Source organism: Psittacula echo, assembly GCF_963264785.1.
Source record: "Psittacula echo genome assembly, chromosome: 4".
NCBI lineage: Eukaryota > Metazoa > Chordata > Aves > Psittaciformes > Psittacidae > Psittacula > Psittacula echo.
In genome coordinates, this window is record NC_137738.1 from 103,475,043 (window position 1) to 103,495,791 (window position 20,749).

Sequence of the window (20,749 nt, forward strand, 5' to 3'; positions counted from 1 at the left end):
GTTTATTTCAAAGCAAAACATATTTAACGTGGCACATGTGCAGTAGCCAATGGCTCTAACAAAACCCTTGAGAAAAAACAAGACTTATTTGGACAGGTTGATCACTGTGTATGTAGCTGCTCTGCTACCAGGACCTCAGCTGATGAATCTGCTCTGCACCAGGCCTATGGACCACCTTGAGTCAATGGATCTTTTAACCATGAACATCCCAAGCCATCATGAAAGGATCCCTAGGAAGAAGCTGACCTTTATGACTGATTGCTTTCTGCCCACACTGCCATTCGTGTGAACATAAAAAAATGGAAAATAATGATTTTCCCAAACCTGCTGAAAATACTTGTCATGTCTTAACTACTGATGCCTATGGGGTCTCCAACCTGCAATTCCATCTCCCAGAAATCCTGAATATCTCAAGGGTACAAACACATCTCTTCCAGACCTGCAGAGATCTGAGAAGTACAATGACAGCTCCTTGGAGATCCTCAGCTCTACTGATGTCCTGCTTAACCAGTTTGAACTGAGGGTTTCAAGCCAGTTCCCTTCAAATTGGCCGGCAGTGCAGACCATGATAAGCTATGTGCATCTATAATATATGTCTGTATGTATGCCAGACTTGGACAATATTTTGGCTGGCTTTTGGAGAGCCTGCTAAAGAATTTCACCACTTCCTTTTTATTTTGTTACTACCCTGACAGTCTTTTTAGCAAATGCTCTATTTTTATTTGACATGTATGCACATGGTCCATTTCCATGTGTGTGTGCTTAGGAATGTATTTCTGCTCTATCTTGCTCTCCTTTGGAAGGCTGCTGCTCAGAGTTTCTCCCAACAAAATGAAATCTCAGGGAAAGTCCAACAAAGTTAAAATGCTGTGCAGCAAATTTATTATTGTTGTTATAGGCCCTTATTCAGGAAAGTACTTAAGTATATACTTAAGTTCCATTGAAATCATCAGGACTTAAGAACATACTTAAAGTCAAACATATACTTCCTCTGAATTGGGATGTATTTCAGCACATGCTTAAATGCTTTCCTGAACTGGAGCCATAGTCAACAAGAGTGGCCTGTGATACACAGGACTTGTGCTACAAAATTTACTTCTTACTTGAGACCTACCAGCACTGCTCTATGAATATACACTTCTTAGCTTGCCTCTCTGTTGGTGGCACTCCAAGTAGCTTACTGGCTTTTTCATTTGGATGAGAAGTTGTGAAAGAGAGGAGAAACTGGAAAAGAAAATGATCCTTACTAAAGCAATACCTTGGCGTGTCTGATCTCGTGTTTCAGCCAATGATTTTCCCCTACAATGGAGATTTGTGCTATTGTGTGTGTGGTATAATTACTAAGACAGATTTTTTTTTTAAATGGCACAATAAATAGGATATTTCCTGGCCTGCTCTGGGTTTCAAATAGGATTTTCACTTCCCCTTTGGGTTCTGAGCGTAAGGAGAGTAAGCGTCAAAAGGCAGGCGCTTTCCCAATTTTAAAACAGAGAGGGTGTAACCGTGTGTAATGTGAGTCTAGATTTTGATTGTAGGGATGATGAAATCAAATCCTTCCTTAATCCTTACTGGGAAACTGAGGTAAATTCGCCTGCCTGCTTTTGCTAACTTGTTAAAATCCTTTTAAAATAGAAAAGTGCTTTAGTGTCATCAAAAATGTCTCCCTACTTCACCCCAGAGTCTCAGAGAGCACTGGACCATTGTGCAGAGTAGCCTCAATGCAATGAAAAAGGAAAGGAGGAGGAGAATGGGTAAACCCAGATACATTATTTTCCTGGAGAAAACACAGTGCTTTCTGACATGCAGCTCTTTCCAGGGCTGCCTTGTTTAAGCTAGGTGCTTAGTCATTATTAATGACAGTATATTTCTTTAAAACTGCTGTATTTTGAGAATAACTGGAAATGAAACTTGCTTTCCTTCTGCTTCCCTTCATCCCCATGAAGGTTAGTCAAAGTAATATAGAGTTGTCTGTGTGCATTGCAGTCACTGTGTTGGTGTATTTTTGGAACAAGTGAGGAAGCTTATTCCAGTTATTTCATTTATAGCAGAGTATTAGCTTGAACTTAAGAAGAGCTCCCTATTCGTGTCATTCAGCTGTGCTGTGCAGTGATTGGATGCTCTCGATATTACCTCTACTTTATAAAAATACTTGGCACAAACTCATAATATCACCAAGACTTCCTCCTCCCCTCCTTAATTGTGTTCCTTGATAATGTGTCCATACATCCCCCAGTTGTGCACACAAATATCTTTGAAGTTTAATTAATTCATTAAAAATAGCTAAAGTATTTAAGGAGGAGTACCTTATAAATAATAAAGGAGAACGTCTTGTTCATTCTTGCCATTACTCAGATAGAAACAAGCAGCTGGTATGATGGTGGAGGTTTCCTGATGTGATTATACCAAGTTCCAGGGCAGGACCTTGCGTCAGTTGGTGTGAAGTACCTAAATGGCTGGAGAAGAAGTAGAAAAGGACTTACTTTTTTAGTAGGTGAACCAATGCAAGTAAGCTTGTGAGAAGCAATGGGAGCAGAAACTGATGTTTCCAACATGGAGAACGTTTATTATTTAGAAATTCTGCCTTCTCAAACTCCAGGCTATTCTATTGCTGAGGTCCACATTCATCACACCTGAATTCAGGCACTGATCGGTTTCAGTCAAAGTGAAAGGTGACCGGATCAATCTTTTGGATGTGTATGGTGGCCTTGGCCTAAACTTCAGTGGGATGAGCATTAACCAGAATCTCACCTGGCAGATACTTGAATCTGGTTTACTCTTCCACAGTCACTCTGGGGATTTGCCTTTTCAGATGAGGTCCTTCTCTGTAGGGAAAAGGCAGCTCTGAAACCCTTTCACAGCTTCAGGACTTACAGTGCTCTTTAAAAGCTATGTCCTTGATCCTAGTGCTTACAAAGCCTCAAGCCTATCCCTAGTTGCAAACATTAAGTCAGAAATATTTGGTGTTTCTGGCAGGGAGAGTGCATATATCATCAACTTGCTCCTTTTTATATGTAGTTGATCATTTTTGCTGTGCTTCAGGGAAGCTATGTGAAAAAGCTTTTGTGCTCATTTGTGAATAACACCAGGGATAAATGTTGTTTCTCTAACTTGTCAATTTTTTTTCTTTTCTTTCCATCCACTGTTTGATTTCTTGATCTTGATGAAGGTATTATTTAATTCCTGCATTCTGAGCCCTTAACCTTGGACAGATACATAATAAGCTTGTATTTAGGCACTAGTGGGGTGCTTTAAGCAAGCTGTTTTTCTTTGAAGCTCAGAATGACTAAGGCTGGGAAGTTCTCTTTTCTTCCTTATCTCCTTCTGGTAGTTAATAGACTTCACAGGGGTCTCGAGACTCTCTGATAAGTCTTTGAAGTTATTACCTACTAAGGTTTTACTCTTTCTGAGTGCTGAACTCTGAAATAATGACTGCTCTTAGAAGCAATGAGAAAGAATTCACAAAACCAATAGGGGCTTGACTATAATATCTGCAGAAAAAGAGCTGAATTTAATGGGTAATTTGTGTTGCTGGGGAGATTTTGATTCTGCTCCCTCCTCTGTCACCAGTTTGCCTTGTGATTTGTGGTAGCATTTTCGGTTATGCCAGTCACATGAGATCAAAAACCATGAGTCAGACTCCACCCAAATTATGAGCCTGGCTTCCAGATCCAGAAGCTTTGAACAGAGATCATACCGTGATTTTTCTTTAGTTTATCTTTCATTTCTGGAATTTCCTCTGTCTATTCCCAATGTGTCTCTAACAATTAATGTTTCCCACTCCTTTGGAAGTGTTGGGAAGATATTTTGACTGTTTGAGCTGTTGGAAGCCTCATTTGACCTGCACAATTAATTTTGGTTTTGATATCCAAGTGAATCTTATTTCTTCCAGACTTCACATCTTTCTCCTGTCCCCAATGACTTCTGCATCCCTTAGCCTCACATGACCCATCACTCCTGTTTCTTCCTTGCCATGCGGCTGCTCTATCACCCCTTTAGTCCTCTCTGGTATTGAGAGTTTTTTCCACTATTGCCTTGCAGGATATAGAACGGGTAACAAGATGCAAATCTGGGTAACCCTTAACCTTTGTATGAGAATATATAATTGGAGAGAGTAGGGAAATGGTCTCTCTAAGTATCTTTCCTGAAAAAAGATGTTATTACTTGCAGCACAAGATGTAGGTGATGAGGACAGGCAGGAGATCACCTCCATGAAGGATGAAGACCTACAAGGAAGGCCAGAACTTTGCATATTACTGTGAGACATGACCTCTTTGCTCTCAAGGTGTTTGAAGGACTTGGCCAATCAGAGTTTTACACTCTGAAGGGAATCAGGTGAAGAATGAATTGGAATCAATGAATTTACAAGCCAAAGTAAACCCAGAGAATGTAAGATGAGAATCATCCCTTTGGTCTGCATTCTTTAGCCTTCTAATTCAGTTGTTGATCTGTTTTTCTTCAAATTTTAGATTTGTAATAAATTGTTTAGACTCACTTAGCCAACTCCATTATGAAGGATATGATTATGATTTGAGATGGTGAAAAAGCCAAGGAGAAATTTGGTGTTGTGTTGCTGTTTTCTCCTATAGCATTTGCCTCTTTTCAGGAAGGGTAAGAAGTTAAAAGTTCTTGGCAATGGTTTAACAAGCCAAATCAATGAATATGACTTTGCAGTAATTACTGCATGCAATCCAGTTGTGCCTGATATTCCCATTGTAACATTGTCATTGTTTTGCCATGAGATTTGAAGATCAGAGCTAACTAACTAGTGAAATTTTGCAGAACTACGCTAACCCCACCTCAAGCAGATGGGAAAGTGCATTCTTCTTTTGCTCATCCTCACACCATACCACTTTCACCCCATTGTTTGCTGATTCTTGCATGTGCCCTGTGCAAGGCATATTGCAGATCCATAATTCCAGGTGAAAATACAGCCAAATTGTACACCATATCCAAATACCCCTAGAATCTTTGTGCTCAAAACCAATCTTACCTCAGAGAAAAACTCTTTACATATCCCTAAACTTCACAGCGGGTTGTCTCCAAGCCTTGATTTTACCGTCTCTCTGTGTTTTGGTGGATAGGAGTTGTGGAATTTGTTTTTAAACCCAGAATCATCAAGAGCTATGTTCAAGACATGAGAAAGATTCCCGACGCCAACCAGAAAATCTCTCAGCTAAACATTTCAGATGCAAGGCCTGAATCTGTAGCAACTGGACTCATCTAAAAGCGCTTCTCATTGTGCTGTGAATGTTTCACAGAACTGCAATAATTAGAAATGATTCTTTCCTGAAGACAGACAAATGCTACCTCACAGCTTGAATATTAACAAGATAAAGTTTATGAGAGCAAACAGCGTAATATAATATTTTCTCCAAAGGAAAAGGGCATCTATTTACTTAGCTCTTTCATCAGCCGTTTTTTGACACACACAGCGTGCATAAAATACAGTTATGCAACCCGTGTGGTTCAACAACGGAAGGTTGGTTGCTTCACCAGGATTAAAAGAATCTTTTAAACACAATGGTACCACAAATTAAAATGGAAATCTATCAAAACCATTATCGTCCTGAAAGCTTTGGCCACAAGCATAATTATTGTAGAAGGATGTTGTCCTTGGACGCAGCTCTGGCTCAGTTCAGCTAGTGTTATTTGTATCCCTCCATGGCTCAAAGTCAGGATTTGCATGGCTAAGGACCATAAATTTTCAGAGGAAAAAATAGGCTGTTTCCTCAATGCTAACACTAGCAGTTTTTTATTGTTTTGTAGTGGTTTGTAGGCAACTCGTTAGATACTAGAGATAGGAACAGACTGAATGTGGTGGCTGAAATCTGCTTTGAACCTTGGAAGGATTAAGATGGAGATTTTGTCTAGATCTGGTTGGTTGTGTCTGAGGCTGTTGCTTTACTGATATGAACAAGAATGAGTGAATGTCCAGAGTGCTTGGGTTTAAGTTTAAATCTAAAAGTCCACATTTTAGACCATAATACAGTGAAACATACCTTGGGCTGATACAAGCTGCAGTCCACAGTATTAAACAGAGCAGAAAACCTGTCCTGAATTTTCTAGCATGTCCATGAGGTGAGCAGTCCTGTAGGGGTGTGAGTAATTCAGAGAATATAGTCTCCTGGATACTGCTTGCCATCAGCAAGAGACACATCTCCTTTACCCAGAGCTGCCCTCAAGAGAAACTTCAGGCAACTTTCTCAAGCTCCTGATGATGGCCAAATCCTGGAGTAACTCCATTTTTGTGCAGATGATAAACTATATTAAAAAGCAGGCACTGATGGTTATTTTTAAAGTGCTTATTTTGCTTTCAACATCCAATTTTCCATCTCGAGGGAGGTAAGTGATTAACAAGTCTGAAATCTATTTTTCTTCTCTTTCCATCCCTCAGGCTGGGATAGATGGAGAAAGCATTGGGAACTGCCCGTTCTCCCAGCGTCTCTTCATGATCCTCTGGCTCAAAGGAGTTGTGTTCAACGTCACCACTGTTGACCTGAAAAGGTACAAATTATTCAGTTTAATTGAAAATAGTTATATGATCCAGTGTTTTCCCTATGGAAAGGCCCTCCCAGGTTCAATCAGATTGGTATCTAGCCTAGAGAGTCTGGTACACAATAAAATAGTTGGGATTCAGGTTGGGTTGTTGTTTTTGGTTTTGTTTTTTTTTTTTTTTCATGTGTGGAATGTTTTTATATTAAACAGGGTACTTGGGGTAGTTTCAAAGTCTTCTAACCACAAACTGGATTAAAAAAAAAAAAGAAACCAGCAAAAAAAGAAGGGCAAACTATGCAAATATTTGGCCATAAAGATTAGTGATTTCATGACTTTTTCTGTCTCTGCAGAAAGCCAGCTGACCTACACAATCTGGCTCCTGGGACCCACCCACCTTTCTTGACTTTTAATGGAGAAGTCAAGACAGATGTTAACAAGATTGAGGAATTCTTGGAAGAGACTCTCGCACCTCCAAAGTAAGAACTTGTGATTTTTCTTTCAGTCAATATTCCATTTCCTGGGAATGAAAGACGTCCTAAGAGGAGTTCCTAAAAAGCACTCCATCCTACAATCTTTACTTACAGGAGTAATATTTATTTATGAAACTTACTGGCTTCAGTGAGATGACTTCCATGTGTGAAGGTTGCTTGTATGACTAATAACTGCAGAATGTTTTCTCCGTACACATTTCAGGATGCCCTTGTATGCAGAATTAAGGAGACCAATGCTAGAAAAATTTTGTAGGGGTCTGGTGTCCACATTTCACAAAGCTAAAAATAACTTTGAATAGATGCCGAGAATTGCCACACAAAAATATCTGTGCCAGGAAAAGCATTTTACAGTGAAAAACTGGAGGTTTCTGAACTGTATGGTGTGTTAGAAAGGTTGGAAGGGGAACTGATTACAGAGTACGAGAGGCTCTGGAGGCAGAAAAGTGCTTGTTATTCTAGTGAAGAAGTGACAAGAGCCCATGACTGGAAGTTATAACCAAACTAATTCAGATTACAAAGAAGGCACAATTGTGTTCTGTATGAATGATTAACCATTGGAACAAGCTCCCAAAGAAAGATTTAGATAAACAGATACACCTTAGTTAGTCCAACATTTTGGACTTCAGACAAGGATAATGGTGGGAGAGGAAAGGGAGGGGAGGGAATTGCTGGCTTGTGATCTGAACTTTAAAATCTATGAATCAATGAAAATTGGCTTGGTTCCTTGCAGGATGTTTTACCTCCAAGTGAATCAGCAGCTATAGGCTAGTCCTGAGGCAAGAGATCAGATATTTAAATTTTCTATACTCTGTTCCAAGACCACTGAAGGCAATAGGAGTCGTTCGTTTGTGTTGGTCTTTCAAATAGATGTATTTAGTTGTGCCAGATGTCTATAAAGAACAATTCAGGGACTGAAAACTTTATGTTCCTTCACCTGGGTAATACTAATATGCCTCACTATTACATTCTGGAGTACATTTTCAGTGTAAGGAATTAGACACGACTGACATTCATAATGGAGAGAGCCAGCTGCCGAACTCGCCTGCACCTTTCTGGAAATTTATGCTTCCTTCTGATTTAAGGCCACTGTATCTTGGATTGTGGTAACATAAAGCACAAGTGCAATTACCTTTGTCATGAAGCCGTCCCTCTGTAACTATGCAAACGCCTGCCTTGACAGACACAATTATTATTAAGAGGGACTTGCCAAGCTGTTGTTTCGAGATAAATGACAGTGTTAATTGCAGTTCCTCATACAGGGCTTTTTTGTTTCTTCTTGCAAATTGTATTTATAATCATCACTGTGTTGCTGGTAACAAGATGTCATACTCCACACTGCTTCTCCCTTTCTAGGTACCCCAAGCTGGCTGCCAAGCACCGGGAGTCAAACACTGCTGGAATTGATATCTTCTCCAAATTTTCTGCATACATCAAAAACACCAAGCAGCAGGATAATGCTGGTGAGTAGGATCATTATCAAATGTGTCGGGGAGTTTGTGTGCTTAGATGTGTAATAATTTTGCCATTCTTCAACACCTTCCAATCTCTAACATACTGTGATACTGTGATACTGTGATACTTTTGTTGCAGACTCTGTTCACATGACATCAGGTACTGCTACTGATCACTTTGAGGTGGTTGGTTCACTGGACTCAATTCACATGTCCATCCATGCTTGAATTAACTACATCTATAACAATAAATAAAACAGGCCACAGAACAATTTGTAGTACCTTTACCAATGGTCATGGCACAGCTCCTGTCCACAGAGCCCAGCTTCTCCTTCAGAACAGGATCCCACATTGCTTACTGGAAGTGCCTGGTGGTCTGACTGCCTCCTCTACTCTGCCCAGGCACCTCTTAGAGGAACGTGTATTGACTGGGCTCAAAACTGTGCTAGTACTGAAAATTTAGCAGTGAATGACTGGGTGAAAGCAGCTCATGCCCTGAACCTTCATAATTGGTTAGATCTAGCCGTCAGATTCTTGGCCCACTTATGATCATGTTACGCTGTTATAGCTAATTTGCTCATATAAACTGACTTACAGCAAGACATTAAACGTAAAATAAATAAGAAGTGGCTTTAAGAAATGCAATTTACACTCTGTAAGCTTCAAACTTTTCCTCATATGTTTGTGTGTCAAAAATAAAAAACCGAGAAGCTGGACGCCATGCATTTTTACATGCATCCTACATTGTCTTCTTAATGAAACTGCTTTTATTCTTTATATTCCCCTTGGAAAGGCAAGACTTCAGCTAGTTTAAGCTCCTCTTCCTGGGTGAAAGCTAATGGATTTACACTGCAATATCCCTTGAAATGATCTAAAAGAATACTTGCAGTTACTCACTGATGTACATCTTACTGTATATTACTAATTTCACAGACAGACCTAAGGCGTGTTAAATACCATGTACTTGTATTGTATCATTCAGAGAAGACTAGAGTTTTTCAGATTCCAGCTTTGCCACAGTTTTCATCTGTGTGATTATGTTTCATTGCCTGGGGCTGACCCATGAGATGAAAATGGTTAAATGATGATTTATGTCAGATAATAATCTGCTCCTTAATATTTTTGTGTTGTTAACAGAAGGAAATAATTATAGTGCTTCACTTCTCAGGGATGCTAAAAAGTTGTGTTTTTTTGTGTAATGCTAATGGGATGCTCAGCTAACCTCTGTAGGAAGTTGTAAAAGGAAGATAAATGAAGAGTTAGACTAAACAGATGTTACAGCAAAAATAAAATATCTTGGCTATAGACAACAAATCTTTTATGGTCTGCTCTGCAACTGTAAATCTGAAGTTCATCTGTGCTGCCCTTTGCATTCTAAAACAGCCACAGGTATCTGTTCACATGCATAATCCCAATGTGTTGCTTCTAGTGACTCTGCAACATGCAAATCTCTGGGCTCATAAGGGCTGGCATCTCCAGCCAGTAATGAATGGCTATCTTACAGGTGTCTGCATCTGGTCATAACTAGAGCTGGAATTCAAGATTGTATATCTGCTCCTGTAAGATAAGGAATATAATCCTGCTAAGTGCTCATGACCGGCTCTGCACATTTTTACTAGCTGCAGTGTGATTAATGGGAGCTTTCCCTAGTTCTGCCCAGCAGACTCTTGGTTTAGGTACTCTTAAAAATGAAAGGAAAACGCTTCCCAGTGGCAATTATGCACACTAAGGCTATAGGGAAGAGGTGTTAAGTGGCAGTAGAACAACAATCATTGTTTCCTTCAAACATCCTCACTCCTTTTTGTTATCTGGCTTGTGATCTTGTGATATCCAGACACACTGCAATCTCTAAACATACTGATACTCAACTTCCCTATTTGAAGCAGAGGAAACTTTTTAGCTTAAGTTTTTACAGCTGGAGTGCTGCAGTGCAAGGAGAGTAAAGCAGAGATGAGCAGAGTATAAGTAGTACCTAAATGCTTTTTCTATCAACAGAGTAAAGTACCTGAAGACCTTGGAGTCCTTGGGACTATCAATGCAGACTTATGCCATATAATCATAGAATCATAGCATGGTTAGGGTTGGAAAGGACCTTAAGATCATCTAGTTCCAACCCCCGCTCGCCGTAGGCATGCAGGAAGTAGACCTCAGTTTTGGCAAATTGACTTTCAGTTTTCAAGGGCTAAGCAATAATAGATTTTCCCTTATCCCAGGGATATCTTACCCACTTTCCTATCCAGTTCTTCTGAAACTACAGCAGTTATTCTGAAGGCTGATTTCGATGGCAGATAATGAGTCTATTAAAAGGTAGTTGTGTTAGATTTCTTGAGCAGTGAAAAGACTGCACAAAAGGAAAGGACAACACCACTGGATGCCTATTTCCTAATGAGCCTATTTCTTTTTGATTGGCATTTTTTAAAATTGCAATGGTATTTTTATTTTTAAATTGCAAGACCAATTAGAAAGGGATCTGGGGCTCTAGCCCTGCTCTGATGCATGTCATTTTGCAGAAGGTTCTGATGCATTATCGTTTCTATATAATGATAGAAGTAGTTGTATATAGATCTGTAATAACAGAAAGCGTTTTATAAATATAAAATGTACTTATGTAGGTGAATGTCCCTTTCCCTATGTCCATGTGAGCAGGTGAGATCCAAAAAGAACAGAGATTGCTGCTTGTGGTTATCTTAAACTGTTCCCATATACTCCAGCTCTCAGATAAAGGTAATATATGTAATACATGTCTCACAGTCATCCTCTGATCAGCTTGTAGTTCCAGCTGATTCAAGTTCTTGTGTTAATCTGGAAATCCACACCAGTGACTGGGACATCAGTTCTGCATAATCAAAATGCACAAGTAGAATAAGACTTGTTAATAAACCAATAATAGAAAGCAGAATACAGACTGTTATAAAAATGCAATTGTCATTTATTTTAGTTGGGAATAGGGGAATGCTGACTACCAAGTAAGTTAAATCACCAAGTATCAGGTTCTTTAAATTATGTTCTCTTAAACTGGGAGTCAGGGAGGTGAATTCATTAAAGCGTGGGAGATCAGACTGGAAATTTGTAGCATCAGCCTATCTCTAGCTGTGAGAAGTATGGGTTAAGTGTAATTATATATGATAATTCTTCATAGCATACTGGTTTAGCAGTGATTGTGCGGTCTACGTAACACGAGCTCTCACTACAGCCTGTGGCTATTACCTCTGCTGAAAAGTGGCAAAAAGTGGTTGGGATAATGAATGAGATTTATGCAGTATGAGAATAATGGATGTGAGAATTAATGAGAACTTAATGCATGCCAAAGATAAGCCCAAGGTGGTGTTCCTCCCAAGATGGTTTACAGTCAGGGTCATGCAACACTTTCAGACTTCAACTGATTCCATCACTTAGCCATGTCATTGCGGTATTCCTTATCCTGAGAGAGGTGGTGAAGTGGCACAGGTAACAGAGTCTGCAGCCTCTAATTAGCTAAATGATTTCTGTGTTTTGGGTTTTTTTTCTGATAGTGGAAAAGTTACAGAAGAAAACAAGATTTGTAATTTCTTGGTTTAGTGAATGTCTGATTTCTTGCCTGTAAAGAAGATACAATGATACGTATATATCTGTTTCTAAGATTGTAATACCCTCTGCTGGCAAATATGTGAATATATAAAGCAAGCAGCTTTACAATTGGGGCTTAAACATCCCCTTAACAAAATAGGTTTCCTTTTAGCAAGACAGTTTCCTCTTATAAATGCAACATCATCAAAAGAGAAGTGTTTCATAGTAATCTATCAATTTTTACCAAGTTTTCATGGAAAAAAATCTTGTTTATTCTGGATGAGTTAAAATTACTTTGAGGTAAAATGCTTTAATGTTACAAAGAAAAACAGCATTTTTATTTCTCTGGATTCATGCAGTACTTCATTAGCCACACACCATTATGTTTTATGTCTGGCACAGAAGCAGGTGATAACCTTCTCTGTAAGTCTGTAAGGCAATATGTTATTGATCATGATTCATTTACTTACCAAAGGTATTTGGCAGCCAGGCTGCCCTGATTTAATAGTTCTCTGAATTTCTGAGTCTTTTTTTCCATCTTTGTTTTCCTAACTTTTCTGTCTTATAATATAAAAACGTTAAAAGGCTTGGAATGGGCTGGCAAGGGCTGTAAGCCCAGAAGCAAACATGCTCATGCCATATCAAAGTCCCACCACTTTTAAGCTTCTTGAAAGGGAAGGAATTGATTCCAGATTCTCAGGATGTGGCAAGCTGTGTTTAAAGAAAGTGTGTGCATTTATTATTTCAAGTCACTTCAATTACAACAGGCTTGATTCCTTCCACCCTCCGTGTCACTTGATAATTTTATAACAGGCCTCTATGAAGAAGTCTTCTCCTCGTCGCAGGATTATATCCACACCTTGCTTCAGTGGCACAGCTGAGTTACTCAGTTCTCCAGACGTTGCCACCAGGCTTCACTGCTTGTACTTGAAATGGCAAGTACTCATCCACACAAGAACAGGGGTCCTTGGGAGAGTTTAGTGTCAGTCATTTTAAAAACTGTTTGCTGGATTCTGCTGCTTGAGTTTTCATGGCTAATTTGAGGGTTTTTGGTTGCTTGGCAATTGTTTAATATCTAGAAAGCAATCTTGTTTGAGCTCAGGAAAGTAAACCAGCATCTTGTGTGTTTACTTTGGCTCCTTTGGTTGATGTTAGGCAAGTCATTCAAGCTTTGTACAGTAAACCAGGGTAGCAACAATATATGTATTCACTGGAGGAGGATGAAATTTAATTAATTGGAATGCTGTGTACATATTTGGTATTCTGCTTACTATTTTTTCTTGTGAGATTGTATACTGCAAACCAAGGGGACAACCTGTAGTAACCACCCATTAACTGTCCTGCCTAAAATTGTAAGTTCTTTGGCTCATAGAATGAGCCCTTTGATTTCATTTATGAGTTTAAAAAGTTGTTCTTGAATTGAGTTCTTAGGGGGCACCAGCTCCAGTGTGGGTGGGCGCATTCATTAGTGGTACGGAAGGATATTTGACTGTATGGCTCTTCAGAGGGCGCTGAGCTGGGAGACCACCAACATGATTTCATGCAGAGGAATTTCCAGCAGTCTGACCAGAGGACTCCGCTTGTCTGGTTTGGATTTACATCAAGAGGCCAAAAATAAAAGCGCATTTAAACCATTAACTTACATGTGATTAAATGCTGTTCACCTCTTTCAGTAGCTACATCACACTTTGTGGTTAAGTGCGTGAGGTGGGAAATGTCTCCATGTGCTGTGTAGGTATGTATACAGTAGATAGATATGCACATACACGTACAGGGCTGGAATTAAAACTGGCCTACATCAGTTTTATGCTGTGGAGTTACTCCTGCTAAGAAGAGAGTTAGATTCATAGCATAGATATGTGCACATACTCGGTGGTGTGCCCTGATTCTTTTTAGAAGTCATTGCGTGCCTCCTTAATAAGCAGAAAATCTGTTCATTTCAAAAACCTACAGAGCATTTACAGTAATAACAGCTCTGTGGTGCAGGCCCTTTGTGGCACCTGAGCTGATGTATGTACCTGGGTAGGAGCTTCTCAATGTTGTGGGTTGGCAGCAAGTCAGTGTAGGAAAGCAAAACATCTGTCCCCAAAGCTTCTCCGTGCTTGGTGGGGAAGGGCTGGGGTTTACCTCTCTTCCTTCCAACCTGGCTTCTGACTTCCAAAGGGGTCAGATTATAACTGAAAAGGTGATGCAGCTTGTCCTGAGTCTTTGACTCTTCTGGCCTATTTCGTGCCTAAAGGCTTCACCCTGTGCTCAGCAAAGTTCCTGGCAAAACTCCTCCTGACTTTGACAAAGCAAGTTGCTGTTTGAATGCCCTTGTATTGATGGTGAGTTTCCTGTAGCAGAGATCTTGGATCAGGTTCTAATTTGGAACCAACATTAATGGTTTATGCTTTTTGTACAGATTTCCAAGGTGCCGTATGAATATATAGGTATTTGTGTGTGTGATGGCTGTGTATCAGCTTGCCATTAAAAGTTTTCCTTCTTCCTCTTTAGTTGCAGATTTTCCCTTTTGCACTACAAAACTCTACACCTGTCCAAGGTCCAGCACGGGCCACAGCTCATTCAGTGCTGTGACAATATTAAGTTTTCTCTGTCATGCAACCAGGAAGGACTTGAAATAAGTTTTAAAACTGTTTTAGAGAAAAGGACTTGCTTTGTGATGGAAGATATCAGGATGACAGATCTTTAACTTTGGCATTTTGAAGCACAAAAAAGCTATTTCAGAACATTTTAAACAAGTTTTTATGACTCCCTCTGAGATGAATATTGTTGGGCTCACAGTAGCTGAAGTGCCTGGCAGCTTTACAAACCAGCTCTATATAAAAAATACCCAGTCTTTAAAACATATGTAAAATAGCTTTTCTGCAACATTTGTGGCACATAAAGTACCACATACATGTTGGTGAGTGTGATATAAAGCTTTTATTGCCATTCATTTGGGATGACCCATATAACTCACTCATGATATGTTAATAAAACTGTTTTCCACTCTGTCTCTTTGTAAAAACACACATATAAAGATGGCTAAAACAGTGGTGATGGCTGTGTGCTAACTTGTTAAATACTGCTGCAAGTTGCATTTATCATCTCTCCTGCTTTATGTGCTTTCTGACCAGCAATCAATGATTGATTCTAAAATGCTCAGAAACAGCACTTTGCAAATACGTTTGTTTGAGAAATAACTTTTTGAAAGTTCTCCTCAAAATCATGCTGGCCAGAGGCCCAGAGCCATCAGTATTCCGTCTGGTACCAGTGACAGCTTTAAGGAGCAATATCTTTTGACTTGACAAAACTAAGAACTGAAATTTTATGCCATTGTAAGGAAGAGGTTTTTAGTTTTCTAAAATTATAACAAACCATCATCTGAATCTCAGAAATATCTACCTTACTAGGGAATGTTTCTTGACCTTCCTGTTATTTGGGGTTTTTTCCTTCTTCTAAGACCTTGCCAATTAAGGTATGTAGATTTCCTGATGGAAATGTAAAAAATACTATTTGAAAACATAAAAACCTAAAACTCTCTGTAAGTTCAGATGCAATCAGACTGCAAGACCACAGGGCGGGGACTTTTTATGCCTGATTAGTAGTCTTAGATGCAGCCATTCTGGGAACTGCAAATATTTACAATTAGTGTGCTAGAAAACACAATATTCTGGCACATCTGTGCTGAAGTAGCTTTGAAATCATAGCATACCATAGGGAGGGAGAGAAAAAAAAAAGTATATATACATATTTATATACATATTTACATAAGTTCAAGACACAGAATATACAAACCCCTAAAAATCAGTTGACAACATATCCTGAAGTCAAAGAGATTAATGATATGATTAACATGAGCCAGCAGTGTGCGCTCGCAGCCCAGAAAGCCAACCGTATCCTGGGCTGCATCAAAAGGAGCGTGACCAGCAGGTCAAAGGGAGTGATCCTGCCCCTCTGCTCTGCTCTTGTGAGACCTCACTTGGAGTATTGTGTGCAGTTCTGGTGTCCTCAACATAAAAAGGACATGGAAGTGTTGGAACAAGTCCAGAGGAGGGCCACGAGGATGATCAGGGGACTGGAGCACCTCCCGTATGAAGACAGGCTGAGAAAGTTGGGGCTGTTCAGCCTGGAGAAGCTGCGTGGAGACCTCATAGCAGCCTTCCAGTATCTGAAGGGGGCCTATAAGGATGCTGGGGAGGGACTATTCATCAGGGACTGTAGTGACAGGACAAGGGGTAATGGGTTAAAACTTAAACAGGGGAAGTTTAGATTGGATCTAAGGAAGAAATTCTTTACTGAGAGGGTGGTGAGGCACTGGAATGGGTTGCCCAGGGAGGTTGTGAATGCTCCATCCTAGGCAGTGTTCAAGGCTAGGTTGGATGAGGCCTTGGGTGACATGGTTTAGTGTGGGGTGTCCCTGCCCATGGCAGGGGGGTTGGAACTAGATGATCCTAAGGTCCTTTCCAACCCTAACTATTCTATTATTCTATGATTCTACATACTCAAATTAAGGCCTTTGCTGAATCTGCACAGGCCTATATGCACAGGCCAGGCCTAGACTAAAATACTTGCAATGGAAACAGTAGTTGGCAGATGCTGTTCTTTAAGAGGGAATTATTTCCCCTGTGTGTTTGAGTATTCCTCCAACTGCTGCTGGCTTTACTCGGATGCTTTGTTCTGTTTCCCAGCTGAGCTCCCATGCTCGCACACAGGAGCAGTAGCACAGCTGGAAGTGGATTAGAGCAATTTGGCGGCAGCAGTCCTGGGAGGAATTAAGCTCTTCGCTGCTGGAATGGGAGGCCTAAATTACATTATTATTTAGAATTGAATTTTAACTTCATCGCTCTATGGTTTCACCCTGGTGGGTAAACTCCTTTCATTGCAATACACTTGGTGCATCTGAAGTATGTTCCCCACAGCAAAGATTTAGATGAAGTTATGGTCTTACTCAGTAAAGTGTCCAAATCATACATAAGCAAATGTCCAGATTTAAGCACCCAGCTGGTCTTACTGTCCCAAGAGGATTGTACACAGGCTTATATTTAACAATTGTAAAGCAAGCTATCACATGACAGATTCCAATGACTGGCTCTTCTGGAAGTCAGTTTGCAACACTGTTGATGACTTCAAAGGGAGAAAGATTGGCCTGGAATTTTTTTTGTTTTATGCATGTGAATGTTCTTCATAAAATAATGGGGAAAAAAAAGGAACGAGACATCAATTAAAATTAATGTTGCTAATTTCCTTTATTAGATTGGATCCTAAATATTTGACCTTTAGCTTGAAAATAGTGCTGGGAATAAGACGACTAAATGGGAGTTGGAGACATAGTTCTTGTCTACATATTGTGATTCTTCTGAGTGCAGAAAAAAATCAGAATTTCATGGATTTGAAGCAAGAAGAACCTTTGGATTATTTATTATGACCTCCTGCAAATTATATTCCAGTCAGTTTTGCCCACTGAGCAAACATGTTAGGATTTAATCCTTTAACACATAAGTTGCTTTCAATCAGAACAGAGAATAAGACAAACTCAAGTGTCTTTGGTGCACAATGCCTCTTTAAGGGGGAAAAAATCCTGGGTGAGGGATACTCAGCTGATGGCAATAGCTGGTCCATATTCTGTACTACAGGGGAAGGTGAACCCCCAGTGATTCATCCACTCAAAACCAATTATTTCCCGGACCTTAACCTGGAATCAGGATGACTCTGAACATGTGAGGAAGGCATCTACTCAGCAAGACTTCCTGCACCACTCCAAGGCATCGGTCCAACCATTCCCATGTCTAGCAGAGAATGACTTGGTAGCCGTGGAGAAGCCCATAACACACCTGATTAATTGCATACTAGGAGAAAAGATACTGTGATTTTTTTGCAAGCATCTTAAGCATGAAGTGTTAATGTTGACTAGCAAATTCTCTGTGACATCAATGATGGTACAATCAATCTACCTCTGTTCTTGTTCTGAGACCTAAAGGTTGATGTTAGGGATTTTAAAGTGCCATGACCTGCCTATGCAACTCTGTCTTTCTCCATCCCAGTTTCTCCTATTTCTGTCAGAAATGGATTAAAGCCTGCCTTTTCTTAGTCTCATTAAAACACTGTTCTCCTTTGACCACTTGCTGGAATTTCCAATGCCTTTTTAAACTGGGGACACTAGAACTTGGAATAATGTTCTTATACTTGCCGCAACAGTACAGTTACAACAGAGAGAATATGAACTCCCTACTAGCACTTGAAAGTTTTACATATATCCAGACATAATTATAACTCTTTTTGCCTCTGCTCCTTTCAGAGAGGTTAAGTTGAGGCGTAGTCATGATGGTCCCTAAGTCATTTCATGGGGCTTGAAAAAAGAAATCTCAAAAGCAGAAAAACAATGGAACAGAATTCAGATATGAGTCATTTGTAAATCTCATCATCTCACGGTTTTTGTATCTCAGTAACAATTTTTGGACACAAAGGGCAGAAAATACTGGAAACATTAAAATGCAACAATTTGAGACTGAGATTTGCCAAGTTAACATGGGATGTGGGAGTTCAATAAGCTTTAAAACTTCATCCTCAGATGCTTCTGGGCCACATTGCTGCATTTCCCTCTCATGTGTCTTCCCTCCACCATTGCTGAAGTTAAATAACATAGTCGAAAACAAGGGAGTGCAATGGGGATTATTATCCTGGTGTAAACAAAAGCAGACTTTATTCCTCTACATGCCTGGGATTGAAAGAATATTAAAGATGTAAGCATCAACAGCCTGTAGAGGAACGATCTTCTATGCTTAAACATTAGAACACAAGGGGTCCCCACAGCACTGTCTCCAAAGCCCAGTTGCACTCCCTGCCAGAAGTTAACTTTAGTGCAAAAACATGTAGTTAATTTTCCTTTGTTAGTCCCAGAATCATCTTTTTGCTCTTTAGTAGTAAAACAAAACTTTACACTCTGAGTAAACATACAACATCCTAAAAATCATGATAGCAGAGTGATAATCTCATGCTATAAATATGCGGTTTTATAATCACCCAGGCTTGGTGGTTTCGGTTGGTTTTTTGGGGGGTTTTGGGGTTTTTTTCAGTTTTCTGATGCAAATCAGCTGCTGCTTGTCTGCAGTTGGTTTAGGGACACCTGCAAAAGACTAGCATTACAGGGGTCAGGAATAGGCCCTTGGGGATGTACTCTAGAAGTGATGCTTGTCACTTACGTGCTGCTGCAAGGTTACAATGATTTGTGAAATGCACGTTAGGTGCTGTTCTTCCTGGGGCACTTGTAGAACGGTAGTTTTACATTCACTTGCTTCCTGCCCTCAGGGTCACTTAGCCTCTTAAGAGACTGGGAAATGAACCCCTTTTTCGGTGTCATTTCAACACCTGGGTTCTCTTCTTAAAAAACAGCATTTGAAGGAGCTCCAGTTTCATTCTTTATGATAAAGTTATAAGTATTACATTTATTTCTTACCTCCACTGTAAAACCATGTAAGAAAAGGGAAGGAAGAAAACTGAGTTTTTAGTCTAAAACTAGAAACAAGTTAAAACGAACTTTCCAGATGTTTGAAAAGTGTGTTTAATTAATTTTTTTTTTTTTTAGAAAACATTATTAATTCACCTGTTCAGCTAAATTTAATCTGGGAGTAGGACAGACGGTATCACAAAAATAGGAAGATGTTTCTTCTTCTTGTTATATTTACTGTTTATCCCCCTCTAAACTGAAACATAAGTCCATGGCTGGTGGACTGCTTTTACTGCTTTCTTTTTTATTGCTAAAAAATACTGGTTCTACCAATGTACAGTTTGTGGCTGAAGAGTGCTATTATAATTTTTTATATAGGAAGTTGGAAGGCAGGGAATTTAAGTCATTAAACCTTCTATAGGTCATGTAGAAAAGCTTGGGAAGAAGAGACTCAGGTGTCCTAAATCCAGCTAACCTCCTAAACTTGGATCATTGTATTTTAGGAAGTTTTAGGAAGGAGTACCTGGGGAATCCAGGTGTCAGTCTCTCTGAGACTGAGAGATGTCTTCTGTGGAGTTTTTGAGACAAGTCTGCCGAAATATCTTAGACTTCTGGGTTGAAGTGCTAATCAATCAATCCACATCATCAAGGGTTTGTAGATAGGGTGGGGAGGGAATGGAAGAGGGATGGTAAGGGACATTCGACACTGTCCCACATGACATCCTTGTCTCTAAATTGGAGAGACATCAATTTGATGGGTGGACCACTCGGTGGATAAAGAACTGGCTGGATGGCCGCACGCAAAGAGCTGTGGTCAATGGCTCGATGTCCGGCTGGAGACCAGTAACGAGTGGTGTCCCTCAGGGATCGGTGTTGGGACCGGTCTTGTTCAACATCTTTGTCGGTGACATGGACAGTGGGATTGAGTGCGCCCTCAGCAAGTTTGCTGATGACACCAAGCTGTGTGGTTCGGTTGACACGCTGGAGGGAAGGGATGCCATCCAGAGGGACCTTGACATGCTTGTGAGGTGGGCTGATGCCAACCGTATGAAGTTCAACCACGCCAAGTGCAAGGTCCTACACCTGGGTTGGAGCAATCCGAGGCACAGCTACAGGTTGGGCAGAGAAGAGATTCAGAGCAGCCCTGCAGAGAAGGACTTGGGGGTGTTGGTCAACGAGAAAATGAACATGAGGAGGCTTCAGTGTGCGCTCACAGCCCAGAAAGCCAACCGTATCCTGGGCTGCATCAAGAGGAGCGTGACCAGCAGGTCGAAGGAGGTGATCCTGCCCCTCTACTCTGCTCTCGTGAGACCTCACTTGGAGTATTGTGTGCAGTT

The 20,749-nt window shown here is 40.2% G+C and overlaps 1 protein-coding gene across 2 annotated transcripts in view; it reads left to right on the forward strand.

The window, feature by feature from the left end:
- Positions 1 to 20,749, forward strand: part of CLIC5 (chloride intracellular channel 5) — a gene marked incomplete at both ends in the record, with an annotated part of 78,673 nt that overhangs the window by 46,449 nt on the left and 11,475 nt on the right. For both annotated transcript variants that reach the window (XM_080616904.1, XM_080616905.1), the window contains 3 exons: positions 6,395 to 6,504; positions 6,846 to 6,971; positions 8,340 to 8,446. In XM_080616904.1, the coding sequence (XP_080473030.1) occupies positions 6,395 to 6,504; positions 6,846 to 6,971; positions 8,340 to 8,446 (343 nt within the window). The remainder of the gene's footprint in view (positions 1 to 6,394; positions 6,505 to 6,845; positions 6,972 to 8,339; positions 8,447 to 20,749) is intronic.